The sequence below is a fragment of the Camelus bactrianus genome, chromosome 22 (assembly GCF_048773025.1).
Source record: "Camelus bactrianus isolate YW-2024 breed Bactrian camel chromosome 22, ASM4877302v1, whole genome shotgun sequence".
Lineage (NCBI taxonomy): Eukaryota > Metazoa > Chordata > Mammalia > Artiodactyla > Camelidae > Camelus > Camelus bactrianus.
In genome coordinates this window covers 4632127-4655298 of record NC_133560.1, presented here as the reverse complement: position 1 = coordinate 4655298, position 23172 = coordinate 4632127, and the positions used below count along the sequence as shown (strand labels likewise).

The 23172-nt window shown below is 51.5% G+C and overlaps 1 protein-coding gene across 5 annotated transcripts in view; it reads left to right on the top strand.

The window, feature by feature from the left end:
• Nucleotides 1-267: 267 nt before the first annotated feature.
• The window catches only part of LOC141574624 (ankyrin repeat domain-containing protein 26-like), a 73609-nt gene continuing 50704 nt past the window's right edge, over nt 268-23172 (top strand). For 2 of the 5 annotated variants that reach the window (XM_074350058.1, XM_074350060.1), the window contains exons 1-6: nt 270-510; nt 1739-2541; nt 8939-9075; nt 18913-19027; nt 19190-19363; nt 22350-22453. In XM_074350058.1, the coding sequence (XP_074206159.1) occupies nt 8960-9075; nt 18913-19027; nt 19190-19363; nt 22350-22453 (509 nt within the window). In that variant the 5' untranslated portion in view covers nt 270-510; nt 1739-2541; nt 8939-8959. Of the gene's footprint in view, nt 511-1738; nt 2542-8938; nt 9076-18912; nt 19028-19189; nt 19364-22349; nt 22454-23172 lie in introns of all 5 variants that reach the window. The other 3 variants (XM_074350061.1, XM_074350057.1, XM_074350062.1) reach the window with 2 other exon arrangements.

Sequence of the window (23172 nt, the reverse complement as noted above, 5' to 3'; positions counted from 1 at the left end):
TTTTGTGTCGTGGATACACATAATTCAGGTGCATAACAACTTTTAAAATAAAAAAGTGGAAAAAAATGAATGACCCTGGTTCAGTAGTGTCCCAAATGGGCCACTCCAAGACTGGAAAGTCAGATGTTTGCACATGATACTGTAAAGTAGCGTACTACTAGGGTTTGAATTCATTATTTGTTAAGTTTTTTTTCCCATCTTACTAGGATCTTCAGACGCCAGGAACAGGATTTGTGAAGGTTTATCTTTTATTTCCTAGATTACCTTAGAAGCATCAACTTCATGAAGTCACTGCCTTTCTATTAGAAAAGAAAGATGTTCATGGTGCCTTCTTAACCAGGAGGCCCCCCACGCCCAGCTCCTGCTGTGCCTAGAAGACCTGTCAGGAAGGACGCCAGGAGGGGGCTGCAGAACAGTGACCGACCTTGGGTCACTGCTGGGCCCAGGCAGCAAGAAGCAATGAGTCCCTGTGGGCAGGAGGCCGGCATGTGCACGGACAGCAGAGCAGAGGTGCTGGCACCAGGAGGCCGGGCGGGCACTGGGGTGCAGACTTCAGTCTCCCCTCTCCACCCAGTGGCCTAGCTCTCCGTGGGGCGATGGCCGGCCAGGGGCTTTAGGAAGAGTGGGAAAACTGAAGTTAGAGGCAGAAGGAACTTCCAGGGTTCACGTGGGGGCGAGTCCAGGGTGGGTGGTGCTGGCTTCCTGAGGCCAGGACAGCTCTGCTGCGTCCCCGCTCACCCGGGCCAGGAGCGCCCCCTCCCCCGGGTGTGAGCGGTTGGCACACGGCCAGCACCCTCTCCGTGAGCAGGGCAGGTCACCCCAGGGTCACGAGATTGGGGTCAGTCTGTGAGTTCAGGGGTGGGTACTCCCGCCTCCTCACTGTGACCCTGTCTGAGCCTCAGTTTCTTCACCTTGAAATGGGGGAAGGGTAACAGTGCCAGCCTGGCCAAGGCAGGAGGCAGTGGTGGGTCCAGGCTTTAGCTCCAGTATAGTCTGGAGGGGTTAAGGGAGGAAGGGAGCTTCCTAGCAGGAGTGCAGGTGGGAGACTGGAGGGGCACCTGAGGGGCCATGTGACAGGCAGCGGGGTGGGTGGGGCAGAGAGGAGGCGGTTGGATGTCCAAGTTACAGCCAGAGACTGAGGTCTGACCCCACCCTCATCCTCCAAAGAATAGGTCACTCTTGATGTGAGGAGGCAGAGGTGGGAGGGGTCTCTGCACTGACATGGGCTCAGGTCCAGAGAGCGGGGCTGCAGGGAGGCTGGGAGATGCCTGGAATGACCTTTCTCCTCTGCCCCACTGTCCTGGCTGGGTTTGTAGATCGTTCCCTGAAAGGTGGGGTTGGGGAGGGGTAAGGTCAGAGAGGCCACGGAGGCCCAGAATGGTAATGGCCACCATGGGGCTTGCAGGCAGGCCCAGAGCCCATGGGGCCGTGCCAGTCTGTCCATCCAGATGGACACAGCTGAGGCTACTGTTGCCTGTGGCCCAGGTCTGGGCTGCCCCACTGCTCCCACCCAGGCCTAGGTGGGAGAGGGCATGCCAGGCCCCTGGCTTCCTGTCACCCCCTGCCCTTGCAGGTGAACACACTGGCAGATGGCAGACAGGTGCACAGAGCAGGTGCTTGAGAGCAGGGCCAGAGCCTGTGTCAGGGCCCCAAGCTCGGGGTGGGCACTGCCCCCAGCATGCCGGAGTCCCAGCTTCCCCACGGGGCTCACAGTCCCCTCTTCTGGTTTCTCTTCCAGCCGCTGCTGGCAGCCCCAGGCCGGCGTCCGGGCCCCGGATATTAGGAGTCACTGCTGCCCCCTTGGTCATCTGAAGCCCTCTCCTCCTCCTGCCTCGGCTCAGCGTCTTTGGGACGTAGCCCCAGCCTTGCCTCTGCATCCTGGCATGCCAAGGCCTGGCCCGTGCCTTCCTGCCCAGCCCGCGGAACCCCGGCAGCCCCTCCAGCTAGGCGCGGCCCCGGGTGCCCTTTGGATTTTCCATCCACTGCTGTTGCTGCTTCTGGGGGCACCAGGCTTGTGTGTCCTCGGGGGCAGACGTGGTTCCTGGGGCTGAGCCGTGTCCCATGCTGATGCAGGGCAGGTTCTTCAGGTACTTCTTGGAGGCTGCTGAGTTCCCTTCCAGCACCTCACGCTGCTCCTGGACGCTGCGCAACCCAGACCCGCGCCAGCACAAGCTCTACATGAGGGTGGCCAAGGCACCGCCTGCAGCAGCCCCGCCCGCATCCACACCTACCAGTTCGACTCCTTCCTGGAGTCCGTGCGCACCTACCTGGGCAGGGAGAGCTGTGATGAGGTGCTGAGGCTCTTTGACCCTTTGGGGCCCCTGGCCTTCCTGCAGGCCAGCAGGCAGTTCCTGCAGATGAAGGGACAGCAGCCTCCCCAAGACAGTGACTGCAGGCCCTAGAGTGTGGCCCTCCCACCCCAACAACGACCTCTCCGTGGAGCACCTGGTCACGGGCAACTGCAGCTGCAGCGACGTGGCTGGTGGCCCTGAGAACTGCCTCACCAGCCTGATCCAGGACCGGGGCGGGGATGCGCCCCAGGTGAGTGACCGGTGGGGAGAGGCCCAGGGGGCAGCCCTCTGGGCAGAGGGCAAGGGGGAGAGGGTGTCCTCTTCAGGCGTGCCCTGGCCACCCGTCCCTGAGGGCTCCCTCGGGGAAGCCAGTTGCACTGTGAGAATAGGGACCTGGGGTGCCTGCCTTAGGCCCCCAGGGCCAGGCATGGTGTGGCACACTGGGAGGTGCTTGCTGAGTGTGCAGGGAAGGATGGTCTGGTTTCTCCTGGGATAAGGGAGTGTTTCAGTTCCGGCTGGGCGAAGGTCCCTCCTCTTCTGCAGGTAGGACGATTCTGATGGGCCAGCAGGCTGCCGTGGCCTGTGGCCAGGGTCTGCAGGGGCCTCCTGGGACTTGGGAGAAAAAATGAGAGTGGGCCGTCGGGAAGTGTGGTCAGGAGATGTCCTTTGGGGTTTGTACGTGTTGTGGCTGCACAAATCCTTACCGAGCAGCTAGTTCCTCAGTGCTTGCGAAGTGTTCTGGTGCCAGGGACGAGGTGCAGTGAAGGGGCGCAAGGAAAGCCCTTTGTGTCCTGGAGCTGCCTTCCGGGTCAGGGGAGGGGGAAGGTGTTAACAGCCAAACACAAGAAGCAGGGGTCAGGTGAAGGGTGGGAGTGTCCCTGCTGTGTGTCATCCGGAGTCAGTGGCTGTCTTGTTCAGGGGGCCGTGTTCAAGATGCTGGAAGAGGTGTGGGCAAGCCCTGTGGGTGTCGGAGGCAAAGGCAGGGGTACCTGTGTGCTGGGCGGGTCCCAGCAAGGAGGGGCTGGGGCACAGTCTGCCTTTTTAGCAGTTTGGTTTCCTTGGTGAGAAGGCCACCCCTACAGGAGGGCATGAGCAGTGGGCTGGGACCCCGGCCGGGCCTCCATGGCAGCAGGGCAGGTGGGGAGCCCCCCTTTGCAGAAAGCCCAGGATGTTGCAGGAGGCTGGAGCCTTAGCCAGGGCAGGGAGGGCAGCAGGTGCCAGGCTAGGCTTGGGCGTTCATGCTTACTGGCCGTCACAGGGCCAGGTGACATGGTCCAGGGCCCTTGGCCTCTCCTGAGCCAGTGGCACTGATGGGTTCCAAAGAATAGCCTCTGTAGAGGCACAGAATAAGCTAAGTGGGGTTACAAAGGAAGCTGGTTATCCTGGACCTGTTTCTATTGATGGCCCAGGCCGAGGACCCCCAGATTAGAAAGGTCTGTGAAGCAGCAAGGTGCCGGAGAGGATCAGGAGAGGAGGGAAGAGGTGGCCAGAGCCCTGGGAAGGGGGTGCAGGTGTGGCATCCAGGACACATCAGAAAATCCCCGTCTCCCGTCAGGGATCAGGGCCCCCAGGGCTGTTCAGGCTGGGCAAGGTGGAGGTCACTGTGACCTTGGCTGGGGCAGCTCCCCCTTCCCCAAGGCTGGCGTGCTGGCGGGAGTGGTCCTCAGCGGGTAGGGAGGAAGTGAATGGAACAGACTATAGACGGCTCTTTCGAGGAGCAGAGATGCAGGGCAGTGGTTGGTTTTGGAGGTGGGAGGGTGCAGGAGGACCAGGTGGGCAGTGGCCTGGCTGTGCATCTTATGTGGCAACACTCCAGTGGTCACCTGCTCCCTGAGGCTCGGTATCTTTGCCAGCAAAATGCCACCTGCTTTGTGGAGTGCTGGGTCACAGTGGACATGATGGCCCTGGGGCCTGGCCCACACTGGAGCTGGTCTGTGTTAGCATGAGGGCAGGGAGTGTGCTGAGGAGAGACCGGATAGACCCAGCGGTGCAGAGCTCTCTGGAGAAGATCAAGGAGGCAGGGCTGGTGTGATATGTGTGCTGTTGGTGCTGCAGAAAGCCGGCCCAGTCGGGAGGAAGGAGCAGGGTCTGAGGGGTGGGGGTGGAGCTGGTGAACTTGTGGATGCAAAGGATGTGAGTATGGAGGAAGGAGGTGGGTGGACCACTCCCAGATTCCTGGCTGGCACTGAGGTCGTCAGCCGAGGTGGTGAAGCAGTGGGAGGAATGTGCTGGGGAGGAAGATTCAGATGTCAGAGTGGGCTTGGATGTGAGAGGCCCACGGGTGGGAATGTCGTTGGAGAACGGAACTCTGGGACCTAGTGCCCCGGGATAGGACCAGGTCAGGTTCAAATCCCCGCCTGACACACACACACACAGTGAGTGTCCCTGGGCCCAACCCATCAGCTCCTCCATCCCCTCAGACCCCTCGTCTTTAAAACTGAGAGTAAAAACATTTTTCCTTGTTTGTCATGAGGAATGAGAACTGGGGTGAAAGTGTTTCTAAGCAATGTTACTGATGAAAAGTCACCTGTATCTTTGTTCATTATCTGGTAGGGAATCTTGAGGGCTGGGGCAGGGAGAGGGAGGTTAGGAGATGGGGTTGGGTACCATGGCCGTGCGCAGAGATTCTGAGAATGGGAATGCTGGGGAGTGGTGCTGGAAGGGGGCGGGCAGAACTGCACCTGTGTGTGTGTGTGCACGTACTTGTGCTCCTGCATCCATGTGTGTGTACGTGCGCTGTGTGTTGTGCGAGCATGTCTGTCTTTGTGCATCCATGTTTACAAGTACTGTGTGTGCATGTACATGGCATGTGTGTGTGTATTCACATATGCATTGCCAGCATATATCGTGTGTGCAAGGGGTGTGTTTGCGTGTGTGCAGTGCATGGGGCACGTGTGTGCACATGGTCATGCCTGCCCCCTTCCAGCATGTCGGTATGTGCACGTGTGCATTGGGTTCTTCTGTGCATGTGTGTGAGCGTGGGAGGTACTCGTGTCCACCGTGTATGAGTGTGTGTGTAGGCTGATTTCAGTAGTTGTGACAAAGCGCGTGTCAAAGCTGTGTGGCAGGGCTGGGGGTCTTGGGGGAAGATGGCTCGCAGGGCCCGAGGGCTGGGGCTGCCACAGTGTGAAGTGGGGAGCTCGGCTGCAGGACAGGACACGGTCACCCAGGCCCAGGGTCAGCTCAGACCCCCATGCGTGTGCCCGAGACTCCGAAGGCCTTGATGCCCTGAGACCTTGGGAATGAAAATCATCTTGGTGGTGGTGACAGCAGCCGCGTCTGTGTCTCCTTTGTGCAGGAATCACCACTTGTTAACCAGTTTACTCCTCCCAGCAGCCAGGTGGCCACCTGCGCAGGGCCTTTGCATGGGCTGTTCCCCGCTCTGGAACACTCTTCCCCACGTGCCCACGGGGCCACTTCCCTCAGCTTGCTCGTGCCTTGGCCGCCCTGAGCCCCTGACCATGCTGCTTCAAGTGGCAGCAGCCCCAGCCACACTCTCACTGTATCCCGTGTCTTTTTCTCTTCCCACATGGCATCGCCTGTGAATACTGGATAATTCCCGTGTCCTTCTTCTCTGTTCTTCCACGATGTACCCCCCAACAGCAGGGAAGTTTGCCCTGCTGGCTGATGAAACCTGGTACACAGCAGGCCCTGCATTAATACTTATGTAGTGCAATGAGGCACAGAGGTTAAACAGCAGTCAAGGTCACACAGCTTGTAAGGGGGAGACAGAGGTAAGAGTCAGCTCTTGTCAGCTGGTGGTCCCACCCACCTGGGGTGTCTCCTGCCCAGCACTCTACTGGGAGAGTGTGTGTGTGTGTGTGTGTGTGTGTGTGTACAAATGTGTGTCAGGGTGGGTTGGCATGCAGACTAGAGAGGTCCAGCAGTCATTCAGAAGACACACAGCTGAGCTAGGCAGGTGCTCGTCCCAGTTCTTGCTGTCTGATCCTGTGCCAGGGAGCTTCGCCCCTCACACTGCCGAGGGGAGGCTGTGTCACCTGTGTCCCTCCATCCCCAGCCAAGCTGGGAGTCAGCAAGAGGCCCAGGCCAACACGTGGCCTCTTTTTAGCCCTGCCACCACCCGGCCTGTCCAAATGCCACGTGGCCACATCACATATCTGTCTGGCAAGTGTTTCTCTGGCCAGAGCAACTGTCCCCTCTCCTCCACCTCCACCCCTACCTGGGGGCCCCTGTGCAGCTGCCCTCCTGCTCCCCCGGCGTCTCAGTTCTGCGTCCCTCTCCCTCTTATGGTAGTCTTTTGTGCATTTTCCTACCCCTGGCCAGATGGGCCAAGTCAGGACCCATGGGTGCTGGGGTGGGTGGGACTGGGGACTTGGTGGGGGAATTAAGAGAGCCGTCCTGTCACCTGTGGTCCTCATTTGGACATCCATGCAAGGGGCTGAGGAGGAACTCCCATGCCCCAGGACAAGCCATAACTTCAGAGGCCCTGGACCACGCCCTGGATGCCTGGGGAACCAGCCTGGTGGGCTAGGGCCGGGCAGGAATGGACAGGGGCTGACCCACTGCCTCTGCTGCCCCACCTGCTGGGCTGGGGAAGAGCTCTGCCCAGGGAGCAGGAAGGCCTAGCAGGATGCGGGTCTCTCCCAGGGCCCTCATCCCGGCCCACTGGGGCCCCAGGGACGAGAGAGGCCACAGCCTCCATTCTGGGGCACCAGGGTGGAAGGAGGCTGGGAGCCCTCTCACAATGTGCCATCTCTCCTGGGTGGCCAAGGCTGCCTGGCCACCATTAATTGGCTCTATTCATCCTGTAATGAGATGGAAATGAGGCTTCCAGACAGAGGGGGCATTGAGCCAGCGAAGAATGGCTGCTTCCTTCTGGGCCTGGAGGGCAGCCCACCCCCAAGCCTTGCCCACTCCTCTCCTGCCCCGTCATAGCCCACCCAGCCCAGGAGCACTGTGCCCACTCAGCAACTCACCCGGTTGTAGATGCATCGGTCTGAATAACATTTGTCGGGTCAACTGTGAGTGGGACACACGTTAATGACACAACGATAACAGAAATAGAAGCCACCACTCGCTGAATGCCCCTCCGTGTTGGGAGCGTGGCCAAGGTCAGGGGGCAATCTGTGACTTGGATCAGGGCTCAGTACGAGATGGGGAGCAGCCACCACTCGCTGAGTGTACCTCCGTGATAGAAGCGCAGCCAAGTTCGGGGTGCAGTCTGTGACCTGGATCAGGGCTTGTCTGTGATGGGAGCCAGGCACCCTGTGTCCAGTATCAAAAGTCAGTCTGTGATGCAGATCAAGGCTCAGTGTGTGACCAGGGTCATGTCTAGGCCTCGGGGTCAGTCTGTCCTCTGAGCTGGTGGCCCCCTGCCTGGCCTCTCCTGATCTGACTCCTCTCCATACACCGTTACAGTGGTTCCCGTTTATATACTGAGGGCGATGGAGAGCGTACAGCAGACACTGGAAGGACATGGAAGTAAGAAGGCAGAAAGATTTAGTTTTTTCATGATGCGTTTTGCTTTTCAGTATAAAGGCCATATAGGCCTGTTAAAGAAAATTTGGGACATTAATAATGATGGAAGAAAAATGTAACGATTGCCCATAGTTTACCACCCAACCCTCATCAGTTAATATTTTAGTGTATGAAATAAAAAATGTATAGTGACATTCTTCTGAAATGATAACTTCAGGATTTATAAGTGTGTATACAGTTATCAGTATTCTCTGTCACTGACAGAAGTTCATGAGCTTTACTTTCTGCTTGATAAATTTGTGTGAAGCAGTATTTTGTCAGTGGCTTTCAGTGTCAGTTGTTGAAATCTATTGGTCACATTACCTGATAGCACATTTCTCTATTTGCTGGTGAAGTACTTTTTGGTGTTGAAAATCTGTGCTTTCATTTGCTGTTAACATGTTGAGAAACCAGTTCAGAGTGGTTTTATAGTTCTTTGCAGTATTGTTTAAAGGGTTTGGTGCATACCTCTAAATTTTTTTTTGGCTTAAAAATACACGTGCTGATGGCTAAAAGAAAGCAAGTGTGGATGACTTCTTTTGGCAAAAGATTAGTAGTCTAGAAAAGTGATGTTACTGGCTAAACTGGAGTTTGGGGTTAATACATGGATTTCATTTGCATGTCTTTCTAAGTCCCTATTTGGGTAGTTAATTGAGAACTGAGTGTATCTTTAATTTCTCCCTGTTTGCCTTTTCCTTTAATCAGACGACCTTCAGTCTCTGTCTATTGAATGAGAAGAAATGAATGATTGAAACTGGCTAACCTAGCTGCCCGGATTAGATGGGCATCCTCGGTGTTGTCAGTTCTCATTTAGAGGTGGAGATGATAGAATCCTCTTGTCTCTCTCTCCATGACCTGTGCTGGAAAGCTGAAGCTTCTTTTCTGATTTCTTGCCCTTGTCCCTTGTCCTTTTATGGCCAACCCAGTACTGCTGCCTTTACTAGCTTGTTTTTATTGGCACCAACTTAGCTTCCTTAGAGACCAAGGCCCTAATTGGCTAAGTTTGGCTAAATTTGTATTTGGAGAGTTTTCATCTGTTTTGTGTGTAGATAATCCAAAGTTTAAGGAAGTCAGTATTTCTCCTACTACAGAGCAGAAGTTTGGGATAAGTGATAGCTTGACATGTGTAAATAGACATAAGAAATCTGTGTTGCCTTTTCTTTTCTCAGTGGTGAGAGGACTGGCCAGAAATGTCCAAGTGTACAATCCACCAAACAGCGGGCACGTTGGCTGGACCCCGCCCCTGGCCGGTGCAGCAGCGCCGCGTGTGTGCGCTCCCCTGGCTGGCACGAGGCCCCCGGAACCTGTAAGTACTGTTGTCGGCTCAGAGCTGGCAGAAGGATTTTGTAGATTTTACGGCACCTCCTGCTGTGGTTGTGGCGCAGGGCAGTAGATGAGTTGGTGTGGCCCTGGGTCACGTGCACCCTCATTTCCTGATGAACTTAGTCTCGTTTGTGTCGTGCTTGGCAGCCAGTGAGAACGCAGGCCACAAACATGCCCGTGTACAATGCTTAAGTGATTGCTTTTGATGAAGTAAATCATAAGGGTATGAACTGTAGGGTTAGTAAGCAAAAATGAATTTGGGGAAAATGTACATTAGCTGTATATGAGTTAAAAAAAAAACCCAGTAGTAAATCCAAATCATTCACAGACCTTGTCAATATGGGCTTTCATTGTAACACACACGTCTGTGTTAGGAACCTACCTGAAAGTTTGCCTTCATTGGCTCTTAACAGATTGCCAGTCTACCTTAGTACCATTCCATTTTCTAAGTAGATTAATAATACAGAGAGCAGAAATTACTAATTTGAGTAGGAAGAGTATCAGAACATCTGAGGGAAAGTAAACTTACAAGACTTTACAAAAAGAAGCAGGGACCATGAACAAAGATAAACACAACTTGAGCCTGTCCGAATGTTGATTTGCATCCTGTGTGTGGCAGGACGTGTTCAGACAACACCGCTCTTATCCACTGCCTGGAGTAGCTATTTTAATAGAGAAATCTCTCCCCGAGAAGTGTATCTTAGGTGTACATGGCGCTAACACTTGGGATGCTTTGGGGTCACTATCATAAGCCCTGGATGTTGTATGTGAGAACCTTCCCCAGGAACCTACATGGGAGGTTGTTGAAGTTGCTAAGGGTCAAGTGTGAGCTCACCCTTAATGGAGAGGGAATTTACGAGGGTAAATTACATCTAGCGCTGTGGCCTGGGTAGATCTCACGAGGTAGTGCAGAGGTTGACTTCTGCTGTGTCTGGGCTCAGCCCTTTACTATAAGCATTATAATACTGGCTAATAAAAGGCTCGGTAAGCATTTGGGTTGTCGTCAGACAGAATTTGTCAGGTCCTCCCCTCTAGATTGTGGTGCCAGGAAACACCCACATGGGGCACTTGGAGCAGCTGATTCCAGACGCACCCTATTCCAGGGACATCATTGCCCTCCACTCAGATGGAAGGGGAGTCCCAGCCCCACCCAGGGCCAAACGCATGAGGCTGAAATCCTTTCCACCCAGTTCCCTTGTGACTCAGTGAGGAAGGCTGGACAGGTGGGTGGTGAGGGAGGGGTGCTGAAAGCTGCCTCCACCTTGCGCAGGTGAGGGGAGGCCTGGCGCCTACTTCTGCCCGGGTTCCCCATGTTCACATTGAGGTTGAAGGCCCTGTGGGCTGAGTGAGTGTCACTGGGCCATTTTCTCATCAGGAACCTTTGTTAAGGAAGTTTCTTCCCTTCTCCTGCCCTGCGGTGGGTCTTCTCACCAACTGGGCACTTTTGAAATGTGAGGACTTGGCCTCTCTGTTTCATTCAACAGGAAGCGGTCAGAGTAGCTGAAATCCCTTTCTCTCCCAGTCTGTACATTGAGTTTCCAACCTAGTCTCTGTCCCTGAAAGATCAGCATGTAACCAAAGCTCTGAATGGAGCACTTTTTTTTAGCACTTTTTTTTTTTGTTGAATTATGGTCAGTTTAAAACTTTGTGTCAATTTCCAGTGTAGAGCACAATTTTTCACTTACACATGAACATACATATATTCATTGTCACATTGTTTTTTGTTCTGAGCTACCATAAGATTTTGTATATATTTCCCTGTGCTATACAATATAATCTTGTTTATCTGTCCTGCATATGCCTGTCAGTATCTGCAAATTTAGAACTCCCAGTCAGTCCCTTCCCACCACCCACCCCCTTGGCAACGACAAGTTTGTATTCTATCTCTATGAGTCTGTTACTGTTTTGTATTTATATATATATAAATTTTTTTAAGATTCCACACACGAGTGATCTCATATGGTATTTTTCTTTCTCTTTCTGGCTTACTTCCCCAAGGGAGAGAGGGCAAGAAGAGGAGAGGGGAGGCCCAGGAGAGGAAAGGCCCAGGTGCAGGCAGGCCATGTGAGGGGAGGCCAGGGAGATAGTGGGCAGGACCAGGATAGGGAAGGACCAGGAGAGAGCAGGCCTGGGGTGGGCAGACAAACCCGAGGGCAGACCTAGGTGAGCGAAGGAACAGGAGAGGGGAGGCCCAGGTGAGGGCACACCCAGGAGGGAGCCAACCCAGGAGAAATCCTGTTCAACTTCCAAGAGATGACGTTGAGAGGAAATGGGTATTTGAGTCTGGAATACAGGAGGGAGGTCTGGATTGGAAATAGCAGGTTGGAAGGTTTCAACCTGTAGAGAATAATACATAAAGCCCTAAGGCTGATGGGGGCGGCGGCAGAAAGTGGGAGAGGCCAGGAGACTGAGCCTCAGGGGTGCTGTGTGCCAGCATTCAGGGGCTGGGGCTGAGAAGACCGGCCAGGGCCGTGGGAGGAAACCAGAGCAGCCTGAGAGCCGGGAAGCCCCGTGAGGAAAGGGCTTGAGGAAGTCGGGGAGAGCAGCGGTGGGAAGCGTGGCTGCCGGGCCGTGCGAGGAGAGGACTGAGAGCTCCCCGTGGAGTCAGCACCTGGTGGGTGGTGGGGGACCCTGTCGCGAGCAGTTGCAGTGAGTGGACACGCTTGCTTGGACGGGAGAGGAGAGGAATCGGAGGAAGCGAATGGGAAGAGCTCCTTTGCAGGGGCAGGAGGCGTGTGTGCCGGAGAGCAGAGAGATGGGGCCGCAGCTGGAGGGTGAACGCACCTTTCTTTTTTAAGATGAGGGAAATAACAGTGTACGCTAATAGAGAAGATAGGTTAAAAGGGTGAGTTAGTAACGCCACATTCACTTAGGTCGGGGGAGTTGCAGGTGTGGGCCCAGAAGTGCCCCTGAGAGAGTCAGCTTCAAAACACTTTGCCAGGTCCAGTCCACTCAAGACCAGCTCCCAGGAGTGTCAGCCACTTAGGAACTCTACCGCCCCCTGCAGTTTTGATCCTGGCAGGGCCAGAAGCCATAATTAGCCAGCTGAGGGAGGAAGGATGGAGGTAGGCAGGAAGAAGAGGCCTGTCCTGCCTTCCACCCCTCCTGCAAGTCGTCAGCCAGCAGCCTGGCCTCGCTGAGTAACTGACGTGGTGTTACACGTTACCCATAGTTACGTGATTAAAACGTTCTCAAATGTTATAGCATGCTCTCAGATAGATCTTCGATTGATTGAAGATTTACTTGGTGGAAATAAAAGCAAAAGATAAAATCAAGCGAGGAAAGCATGTAAACATAAGGCTGAGCCACAGAGCAGGGTCAGCAGACATGCGGAAACCCGTTTTCATTTCATCTGGAGAGCGTGTATTGGTTTCTCAAGTTTGTGCTTAACGATACGTATTGCCACAGTCTCTGAAACCGTGAAAGCCGCTTTCTGCTGTTTGCATCCGCTGAATTCCCTGGAGACTGGCTGGGGCCCAGAGGGATGTGGAAGGGAATGAACTGAGGGATAAGGCGAAGTAGAGATTCTTGGTGGGGAGCTCTGTGCGGGACTAGGCCTTCAGCATCCTGTGGTTCCACCCCACTGTAACCACAGTTGCATACAAACGTGACTTTGTCAGGGGCAGGCCTCACTTCAGGAAATGTCCCGAAACACTTAGCCACCTAGCACCAGCATTTGAAGGGAACCCAAGATGGCCCACAAGCAACTGCAGAGATTTGAAATGCCTTAGGCTCCCATGTGCTCACTGGGCACACTGGGCCTCCGGGCCTCTGTGTGCACTCACAGGGACACCGGCTCTGGAGGGACAGTTGAGGGACAGTTGAGGGTCAGAGCTGTTGCTAGGCTACGACCGTTCCGAACCAAACATTCCGCGCCGCTGAGCTTCGCAGCCAAGGTGTGGCAGCGAGACCTCTGTGGCTCTTCTGTAGCGCCAGCGCTGAGATCGGGAGGCGGCAAGAGGCCAGGAGGGAAGTGAGCGGTGTCGGAAGGCGATAAGCCAGATGAAGAAGGGACTCGTTAAGTTAGCGAGATGGGTGGGCTTCACCACCCATCAGAGAGAGCCCAGGGATCGTGAGAACCCCGTGCCTGGGTATTACGTCCACAGCGGTGAGCTGAAGGAGTTCCACAGAGCCGCGTATTTAGGTTACAGGCATAAAGTGCAGGAGTTGCTGTCACGCAAGAAAAATGTCGTAGACAGCAGAGACAGGAGGAACAGGTAACAGGGGCGGGGCGGGGCGGGGCGGGGCCTGGGAGGAGCCGCCAACTATGGTTGTAAGACGTGAATTTTAAATTGCCTTCCCACGGCAGAGATGTTGAAGTGTGAGACAGTGAGCGTGTTAGAATCATTGCAGTACAGTGTTCTCTCTCGTCCTTGCAGCCACAAAGTAGATAGACTGTCATTTTACTTAATTGAAATGTTGTCTTTGGAAAAGAGTGACGGTAACAATAATAGTATTACCTAACAACTACTGAGCTGTTAGTTTGTGCAAGGAACTGCCAGACACTTTGCATAGCTTTTCATTTAAGCATCACAGTGGCGTCCTGTAAGATAACTACTACTACTTCATGCCCATTTTGTTGATGAGGAAATTGAGGCAAGGCAGAGGGGAGGCCCAGGGGAGGGCAGGCCCAGGAAAAGGCAGGACCAGGTGAGCGCGGGAACAGGAGAGGGCCGGCCCAGGAGAGGGCCGGCCCAGGAGAAGTCCTATTCAACTTCCAAGAGATGACGTTGAGAGGAAACGGGTATTTGAGTCTGGAATACAGGAGGGAGGTCTGGATTGGAAATAGCAGGTTGGAAGGTTTCAACCTGTAGAGAATACATAAAGCCCTAAGGCTGATGGGGGCGGCAGCAGAAAGTGGGAGAGGCCAGGAGACTGAGCCTCAGGGGTGCTGTGTGCCAGCATTCAGGGGCTGGGGCTGAGAAGACCGGCCAGGGCCGTGGGAGGAAACCAGAGCAGCCTGAGAGCCGGGAAGCCCCGTGAGGAAAGGGCTTGAGGAAGTCGGGGAGAGCAGCGGTGGGAAGCGTGGCTGCCGGGCCGTGCGAGGAGAGGACTGAGAGCTCCCCGTGGAGTCAGCACCTGGTGGGTGGTGGGGGACCCTGTCGTGAGCAGTTGCAGTGAGTGGACACGCTTGCTTGGACGGGAGAGGAGAGGGATCGGAGGAAGCGAATGGGAAGAGCTCCTTTGCAGGGGCAGGAGGCGTGTGTGCCGGAGAGCAGAGAGAGGGGGCCGCAGCTGGAGGGTGAACGCACCTTTCTTTTTTAAGATGAGGGAAATGACAGTGTACGCTAATAGAGAAGATAGGTTAAAAGGGTGAGTTAGTAACGCCACATTCACTTAGGTCGGGGGAGTTGCAGGTGTGGGCCCAGAAGTGCCCCTGAGAGAGTCAGCTTCAAAACACTTTGCCAGGTCCAGTCCACTCAAGACCAGCTCCCAGGAGTGTCAGCCACTTAGGAACTCTACCGCCCCCTGCAGTTTTGATCCTGGCAGGGCCAGAAGCCATAATTAGCCAGCTGAGGGAGGAAGGATGGAGGTAGGCAGGAAGAAGAGGCCTGTCCTGCCTTCCACCCCCCCTGCAAGTCGTCAGCCAGCAGCCTGGCCTCGCTGAGTAACTGACGTGGTGTTACACGTTACCCATAGTTACGTGATTAAAACGTTCTCAAATGTTATAGCATGCTCTCAAGTAGATCTTCGATTGATTGAAGATTTACTTGGTGGAAATAAAAGCAAAAGATAAAATCAAGCGAGGAAAGCACGTAAACATAAGGCTGAGCCACAGAGCAGGGTCAGCAGACATGCGGAAACCCGTTTTCATTTCATCTGGAGAGCGTGTATTGGTTTCTCAAGTTTGTGCTTAACGATACGTATTGCCACAGTCTCTGAAACCGTGAAAGCCGCTTTCTGCTGTTTGCATCCGCTGAATTCCCTGGAGACTGGCTGGGGCCCAGAGGGATGTGGAAGGGAATGAACTGAGGGATAAGGCGAAGTAGAGATTCTTGGTGGGGAGCTCTGTGCGGGACTAGGCCTTCAGCATCCTGTGGTTCCACCCCACTGTAACCACAGTTGCATACAAACGTGACTTTGTCAGGGGCAGGCCTCACTTCAGGAAATGTCCCGAAACACTTAGCCACCTAGCACCAGCATTTGAAGGGAACCCAAGATGGCCCACAAGCAACTGCAGAGATTTGAAATGCCTTAGGCTCCCATGTGCTCACTGGGCACACTGGGCCTCCGGGCCTCTGTGTGCACTCACAGGGACACCGGCTCTGGAGGGACAGTTGAGGGACAGTTGAGGGTCAGAGCTGTTGCTAGGCTACGACCGTTCCGAACCAAACATTCCGCGCCGCTGAGCTTCGCAGCCAAGGTGTGGCAGCGAGACCTCTGTGGCTCTTCTGTAGCGCCAGCGCTGAGATCGGGAGGCGGCAAGAGGCCAGGAGGGAAGTGAGCGGTGTCGGAAGGCGATAAGCCAGATGAAGAAGGGACTCGTTAAGTTAGCGAGATGGGTGGGCTTCACCACCCATCAGAGAGAGCCCAGGGATCGTGAGAACCCCGTGCCTGGGTATTACGTCCACAGCGGTGAGCTGAAGGAGTTCCACAGAGCCGCGTATTTAGGTTACAGGCATAAAGTGCAGGAGTTGCTGTCACGCAAGAAAAATGTCGTAGACAGCAGAGACAGGAGGAACAGGTAACAGGGGCGGGGCGGGGCGGGGCCTGGGAGGAGCCGCCAACTATGGTTGTGAGACGTGAATTTTAAATTGCCTTCCCACGGCAGAGATGTTGAAGTGTGAGACAGTGAGCGTGTTAGAATCATTGCAGTACAGGGTTCTCTCTCGTCCTTGCAGCCACAAAGTAGATAGACTGTCATTTTACTTAATTGAAATGTTGTCTTTGGAAAAGAGTGACGGTAACAATAATAGTATTACCTAACAACTACTGAGCTGTTAGTTTGTGCAAGGAACTGCCAGACACTTTGCGTAGCTTTTCATTTAAGCATCACAGTGGCGTCCTGTAAGATAACTACTACTACTTCATGCCCATTTTGTTGATGAGGAAATTGAGGCAAGGCAGAGGGGAGGCCCAGGGGAGGGCAGGCCCAGGAAAAGGCAGGACCAGGTGAGCGCGGGAACAGGAGAGGGCCGGCCCAGGAGAGGGCCGGCCCAGGAGAAGTCCTATTCAACTTCCAAGAGATGACGTTGAGAGGAAACGGGTATTTGAGTCTGGAATACAGGAGGGAGGTCTGGATTGGAAATAGCAGGTTGGAAGGTTTCAACCTGTAGAGAATACATAAAGCCCTAAGGCTGATGGGGGCGGCAGCAGAAAGTGGGAGAGGCCAGGAGACTGAGCCTCAGGGGTGCTGTGTGCCAGCATTCAGGGGCTGGGGCTGAGAAGACCGGCCAGGGCCGTGGGAGGAAACCAGAGCAGCCTGAGAGCCGGGAAGCCCCGTGAGGAAAGGGCTTGAGGAAGTCGGGGAGAGCAGCGGTGGGAAGCGTGGCTGCCGGGCCGTGCGAGGAGAGGACTGAGAGCTCCCCGTGGAGTCAGCACCTGGTGGGTGGTGGGGGACCCTGTCGTGAGCAGTTGCAGTGAGTGGACACGCTTGCTTGGACGGGAGAGGAGAGGGATCGGAGGAAGCGAATGGGAAGAGCTCCTTTGCAGGGGCAGGAGGCGTGTGTGCCGGAGAGCAGAGAGAGGGGGCCGCAGCTGGAGGGTGAACGCACCTTTCTTTTTTAAGATGAGGGAAATGACAGTGTACGCTAATAGAGAAGATAGGTTAAAAGGGTGAGTTAGTAACGCCACATTCACTTAGGTCGGGGGAGTTGCAGGTGTGGGCCCAGAAGTGCCCCTGAGAGAGTCAGCTTCAAAACACTTTGCCAGGTCCAGTCCACTCAAGACCAGCTCCCAGGAGTGTCAGCCACTTAGGAACTCTACCGCCCCCTGCAGTTTTGATCCTGGCAGGGCCAGAAGCCATAATTAGCCAGCTGAGGGAGGAAGGATGGAGGTAGGCAGGAAGAAGAGGCCTGTCCTGCCTTCCACCCCCCCTGCAAGTCGTCAGCCAGCAGCCTGGCCTCGCTGAGTAACTGACGTGGTGTTACACGTTACCCATAGTTACGTGATTAAAACGTTCTCAAATGTTATAGCATGCTCTCAAGTAGATCTTCGATTGATTGAAGATTTACTTGGTGGAAATAAAAGCAAAAGATAAAATCAAGCGAGGAAAGCACGTAAACATAAGGCTGAGCCACAGAGCAGGGTCAGCAGACATGCGGAAACCCGTTTTCATTTCATCTGGAGAGCGTGTATTGGTTTCTCAAGTTTGTGCTTAACGATACGTATTGCCACAGTCTCTGAAACCGTGAAAGCCGCTTTCTGCTGTTTGCATCCGCTGAATTCCCTGGAGACTGGCTGGGGCCCAGAGGGATGTGGAAGGGAATGAACTGAGGGATAAGGCGAAGTAGAGATTCTTGGTGGGGAGCTCTGTGCGGGACTAGGCCTTCAGCATCCTGTGGTTCCACCCCACTGTAACCACAGTTGCATACAAACGTGACTTTGTCAGGGGCAGGCCTCACTTCAGGAAATGTCCCGAAACACTTAGCCACCTAGCACCAGCATTTGAAGGGAACCCAAGATGGCCCACAAGCAACTGCAGAGATTTGAAATGCCTTAGGCTCCCATGTGCTCACTGGGCACACTGGGCCTCCGGGCCTCTGTGTGCACTCACAGGGACACCGGCTCTGGAGGGACAGTTGAGGGACAGTTGAGGGTCAGAGCTGTTGCTAGGCTACGACCGTTCCGAACCAAACATTCCGCGCCGCTGAGCTTCGCAGCCAAGGTGTGGCAGCGAGACCTCTGTGGCTCTTCTGTAGCGCCAGCGCTGAGATCGGGAGGCGGCAAGAGGCCAGGAGGGAAGTGAGCGGTGTCGGAAGGCGATAAGCCAGATGAAGAAGGGACTCGTTAAGTTAGCGAGATGGGTGGGCTTCACCACCCATCAGAGAGAGCCCAGGGATCGTGAGAACCCCGTGCCTGGGTATTACGTCCACAGCGGTGAGCTGAAGGAGTTCCACAGAGCCGCGTATTTAGGTTACAGGCATAAAGTGCAGGAGTTGCTGTCACGCAAGAAAAATGTCGTAGACAGCAGAGACAGGAGGAACAGGTAACAGGGGCGGGGCGGGGCGGGGCCTGGGAGGAGCCGCCAACTATGGTTGTGAGACGTGAATTTTAAATTGCCTTCCCACGGCAGAGATGTTGAAGTGTGAGACAGTGAGCGTGTTAGAATCATTGCAGTACAGTGTTCTCTCTCGTCCTTGCAGCCACAAAGTAGATAGACTGTCATTTTACTTAATTGAAATGTTGTCTTTGGAAAAGAGTGACGGTAACAATAATAGTATTACCTAACAACTACTGAGCTGTTAGTTTGTGCAAGGAACTGCCAGACACTTTGTCTAGCTTTTCATTTAAGCATCACAGTGGCGTCCTGTAAGATAACTACTACTTTATGCCCATTTTGTTGATGAGGAAATTGAGACACAGACAGGGTAAGTGAGAGCTAATAAGTGACTGTTAAAGTGAAAGTCAGACCCAAGTTGAGCTTCATCTCAACCGCATGCCCTTTCTATTCAGACAGGTAGTTCTTCCATTAATGTGGTGAGTAACAAGGGATAAAAAATAGTGTTCTTTCCCCATAGAAAGAACTAAGATAAGAAGACTTAGTTTTAGTTTTAAAGGTATAGGAATCGCATGCTGTTGAATGTTTAGCATTACGTGAGTAACTGTACCTTTGAACTAGTACGCTCTAATTTCCTAAAACGTCCTCTCATGTTCTCAGGACTGCCCTACACTTAGCCTGCAGCAGCGGCAAGTCATCAGTGGTGACTCTCCTCATAGAGTGGAAGTGTGATCTGAATGCTCGTGATGAGGAAGGCAAGACAGCTCTCATGAAGGTGTGTAGCAGCCAACCATGTCCACATGAGATGGATTCGATGTAATTACTTAGAATAAAAATGAATTTAATTGTTTTAAATATAACAAACGGCTGGGACTTGAGAAATGTTAACTTGGAATGCCGAGCACTTACAGTCTGTTTCTTGGCTTGATACCAACAGGCTGTAGAATGCCAGGAAGAAGTATGTGTCACTATCATGCTGAAACGCGGTGCTGACCCAAATCTTAAGGACAACTGTCAAAACACTGCTCTGCATTACGCTGTCTTGGCTGAAAATACATCAATTGCAACAAAGCTGCTCCGCTATAATGCAGATATTGAGGCGATAAACAAGGTATAGCTCAACTGACTTTATTTACAAGATATTTCAAATATAGGGTCTTTTCTAGCTACAGGTGTTTTATTTATAGTAATATGTATACTGATTACATCAGGCCCTGTTATCATGGAAACAACTCCAAAACCAAGGCCAGGGGCTAGATGTAGTGCCCACAGAAAGGGCAGAGCTCTGTCTCCCAGCTGCACTTCTACCCCAGAAGGAACAACTTCCCATTAGGAAGTGTCTGGGAGTGGGTGGTAGGCTCAGAGCCTACAGAAGGTGAAGGCTTGCGGGGAGTGAAGTGATGGCAAGGGCTGGCTGCCTGCCTGGGGATGGGTGGGAGGAGGAAGGAACCCAGTACCCAGCAGGGGGAGCTGGGTGACTGCACCTGGGCGGGGGAGGCGGCAAACCGCAGGCCCTGAGCACCCCAGGATCCCAGGTTCTAGAATCTGGACAAGTGAGGGCAGGTCATGTTTGACAGCCAGCAGGGGCATTCACTTGTGCTGGTGGCCACATGGCCCTCCATGTACACCTTCACCTTGGGGTCGTCCATGTTCAGCCTGGTGTGGCTCCCCTGCGGGGCTGTGGCTGTAGGTGGGGAGCAAGTGATGACAAAGCTGGTCCTCCTGCTTTTTCTCCTGGCTCTCCCCTGAAGATTTTGATTGAATAAATCTACTCAGGTCTGGACACAAGTGTTTAGAAATACTTCCCTGAGATTCTGATACAACCCTTGGTTAAGGACTATTGAATGGATGCGTGTAATACGTGTAAATTCACAGATCTCAAAAATAAGACATTACTGGAAGCGCAGGGGTTTGATAGATGCTGCTTCTTTCAGTGCTCTCTTTTCCAGCCGTGTTAGCCTGACTTTTATCCGTCTTTCCCTCTGTGATTGAGGAGTTTACTGACAATATTACTGGCAATATCTATTGCCTTGAAGAATAGCTCCTTTTCCCTTCTAACCGCTGATCATTCAGTGGCACTCAGACAGTCTTAGAAACTTTGTTGTGGTGAGGGATTCAATAAGTAGAGTCGGACCCTTCAAAGATTTTGCACCTTTTGTTCCCATGCAGGTCATTAGGTCAACAGGGTTTTTCTGATTGCAGTAATAGGAAATCATGAACCTTCTTTTGGTTAAAGCTGTGTGACAGACTCTTGCAATACATCTGTTAGATTCACTGAGCCCTAGCATAATCAAGATGACAGTTTTTTTAAAATTAACGTCTAGTTGATTTACAGTGTTGTGACAGTTTCTGGTGTACAGCAAAGTGATTCTATTATATATATATATATATCCAGTTATATATATGTATATTCTTACTTAGTTATATATATTCTTACTCAGTCATATATATATACATATATATATATTCATATTTTTTCCATTATGGTTTATTACAGGATATTGAGTATAGTTCCTTGTAGTATATACAGTAGGACCTTGTTCATCTATTTTATATATAGTAGTTTCTTTCTGCTAGTCCAAAACTGCTAATTTATTCTTCTCCCACCCCCTTTCCCCTTTGGTAACCATCAGTTTGTTTTCTATGTCTGTGAGTCTATTTCTGTTTTATAAATAAGTTCATTTGTATCATATTTTAGAGTCCACATATCAAGTGATATCCTGTGGGATCTGTCTTTCACTTTCTGACTTACCTCACTCAGTATGATAATCTCTAGTTCCTTCCATGTTGCTGCAAATGGCATTATTCCTTTTTTATGGCTGAGTTGTTTTCCATTATATATAAGTATACCATGGAAGATGGCAGTTTTAAACATCAAGACCCATGACATTAGTAACAAATTGGAATTGTTTTAATAATTTAGTTTTGGCCGTCTTATGAACTAATTATCCACTTGATTAACAATCAGGGAGAATTAGATACAGGTAGATTGTAGTTTTAGTAGGCATTGGAAAAATTCTTGAAGTGGGCCTTATGAGTGTTAATCACAATTTTTAGTACATGTTGGGGCCAAGTGTTTTTGTGTGTAAGACATATGATTCTAAAGAAAGGCAAGGTTTTACATACAAATACTTGATTTATACCCAACTGTTTGGAAACACAGCAAACATAAAAACACAAGTGGGCTATAGACTAAACGTGGCCCTGGTTATGTTCAGTTTGCCTCCACACACTGAGTCAACATTTAAAATTTAGGAGACTTGTGCCAAAATCTGCACTTCAGAACTTCTCCTAAAGAATCAAATCTGGTCCCCCTTGAGCCCAGGCTCCTGTGCGGTCTGCCCTGCAGAGGTGGCCCCTTCTCGGTGGGGCGTGTGTTCTCCGGTTTGCTGTCCTCACCTGGGACCTTCACTTACTCGGGCCACCTATGTTGCCTCTGTAAGCATTTGAATTTACAATTCCTGTTGTATATTTTGATAAATATTTCAAGATTTTAAAAGCAGTCTATATTAATTTATAGTCCACTTCATATTTTATAATAATCCCTTAAGAGTGAGATGGAATTTTTCAAATTAGAATTTATAAGTTGGTTTAAGAAAAACTTTTTCTTTACATGCAAATAATCATATACCCATTGGAATGTCTGCAAGCTTTATGAGATTAGTCATAGTTGTAACTGGATAGGTTATGCATGTTGCAAACAGTATGGTATCTTTCTCCTCAGCGTGGCTCCTTAGAAGTGTAGTTGATTCAGTAGCTGAATGTCTCTCTCTGGAGCAGTGTTTAGAGTGTCGGGAGTAAGTAGTTGAGCAGTAAGGTAACTAGAGAATGCCTGACACATGCTGCAATAGAAGCGCAGGTTCTTGGAACCAGCAAATGTCTGAAGTGAGTTTCAGAGAGTGACTTCACAGGGAAGCTTTCGAGGAAGTCAAGGAGGAACCTTTTAAAGAGAAGGGGCACAGAGGGGCAAGGAGGAAGGGGCTACTTGTTATTTACTTTATAGTATATGTTTAAGTTCAGAGACTTAAGTTTTTAAATTCAGTTTTGAAATTTATATGTAATTTTGTACATTATCAACTATTTTTACTATTTTACAGTATAACTTCACACCATTTTTACTCGCCATCAGGGAGAACAAAGAAATGGTCAGATTTTTGATTGAGAACGGGGCAAATATACATGCAGTTGACAAGGCGGAAAGGTACAATAGTGTGTTCTCTCTCTCTCTGTCTTTTTTTTTAAAATCTTAATTCTTAAGTAGTAACAGCCAATCAGAAAGATTAACTTAATAAGAAGAGGATTAACTTGGAATCAACACATCATCAGTCAGGTAGAAAAGCAATTATTCTGCCTGGTGTCACAAAGAACGGTATGTAGCAGGATTCATCTTCCTTTATGATAGTGACTGATGTCATTTGCATCCTGATTTTTTTGGTCATATGATCTTACAATAGTTCAGGGATTTCATTTTAGTTTTATTAGTATGGACTCTAATTTTAATTTAACTTATGAGGCAGTGTTGAATTTCTTCACTCTTTTATAATTTTTTTAACCTCTAGTTGGTATATATTTGTTTCTTAAAAGATGCATATTAAACAGAGAGGAGTTTGTTTTGTCTTTTGGATGATTCTGCTTTAAATTACTTCCTTTGAAGGATACTGATGTTATTAGGTTATCACTAAGTGAGTATCACTAAGAGTAACTATGACCAGATACTGTGGGCTCATCAGTTTTTATCCTTTTTCACTTCTAGTACATTTTGATGTTTTTCTTTTTAATTGATAATGGTAGAAGGAAGAAAAATAGCTCTAATTATTGAATAAACATTCCCTTTAAAGAAGACAATTCATTGGTGGATGATAAAGAGGAAGGAGCTGGGCTTTAGAGTCAGATGAGGTTGAATTCCCAGCTCTCCTGCTG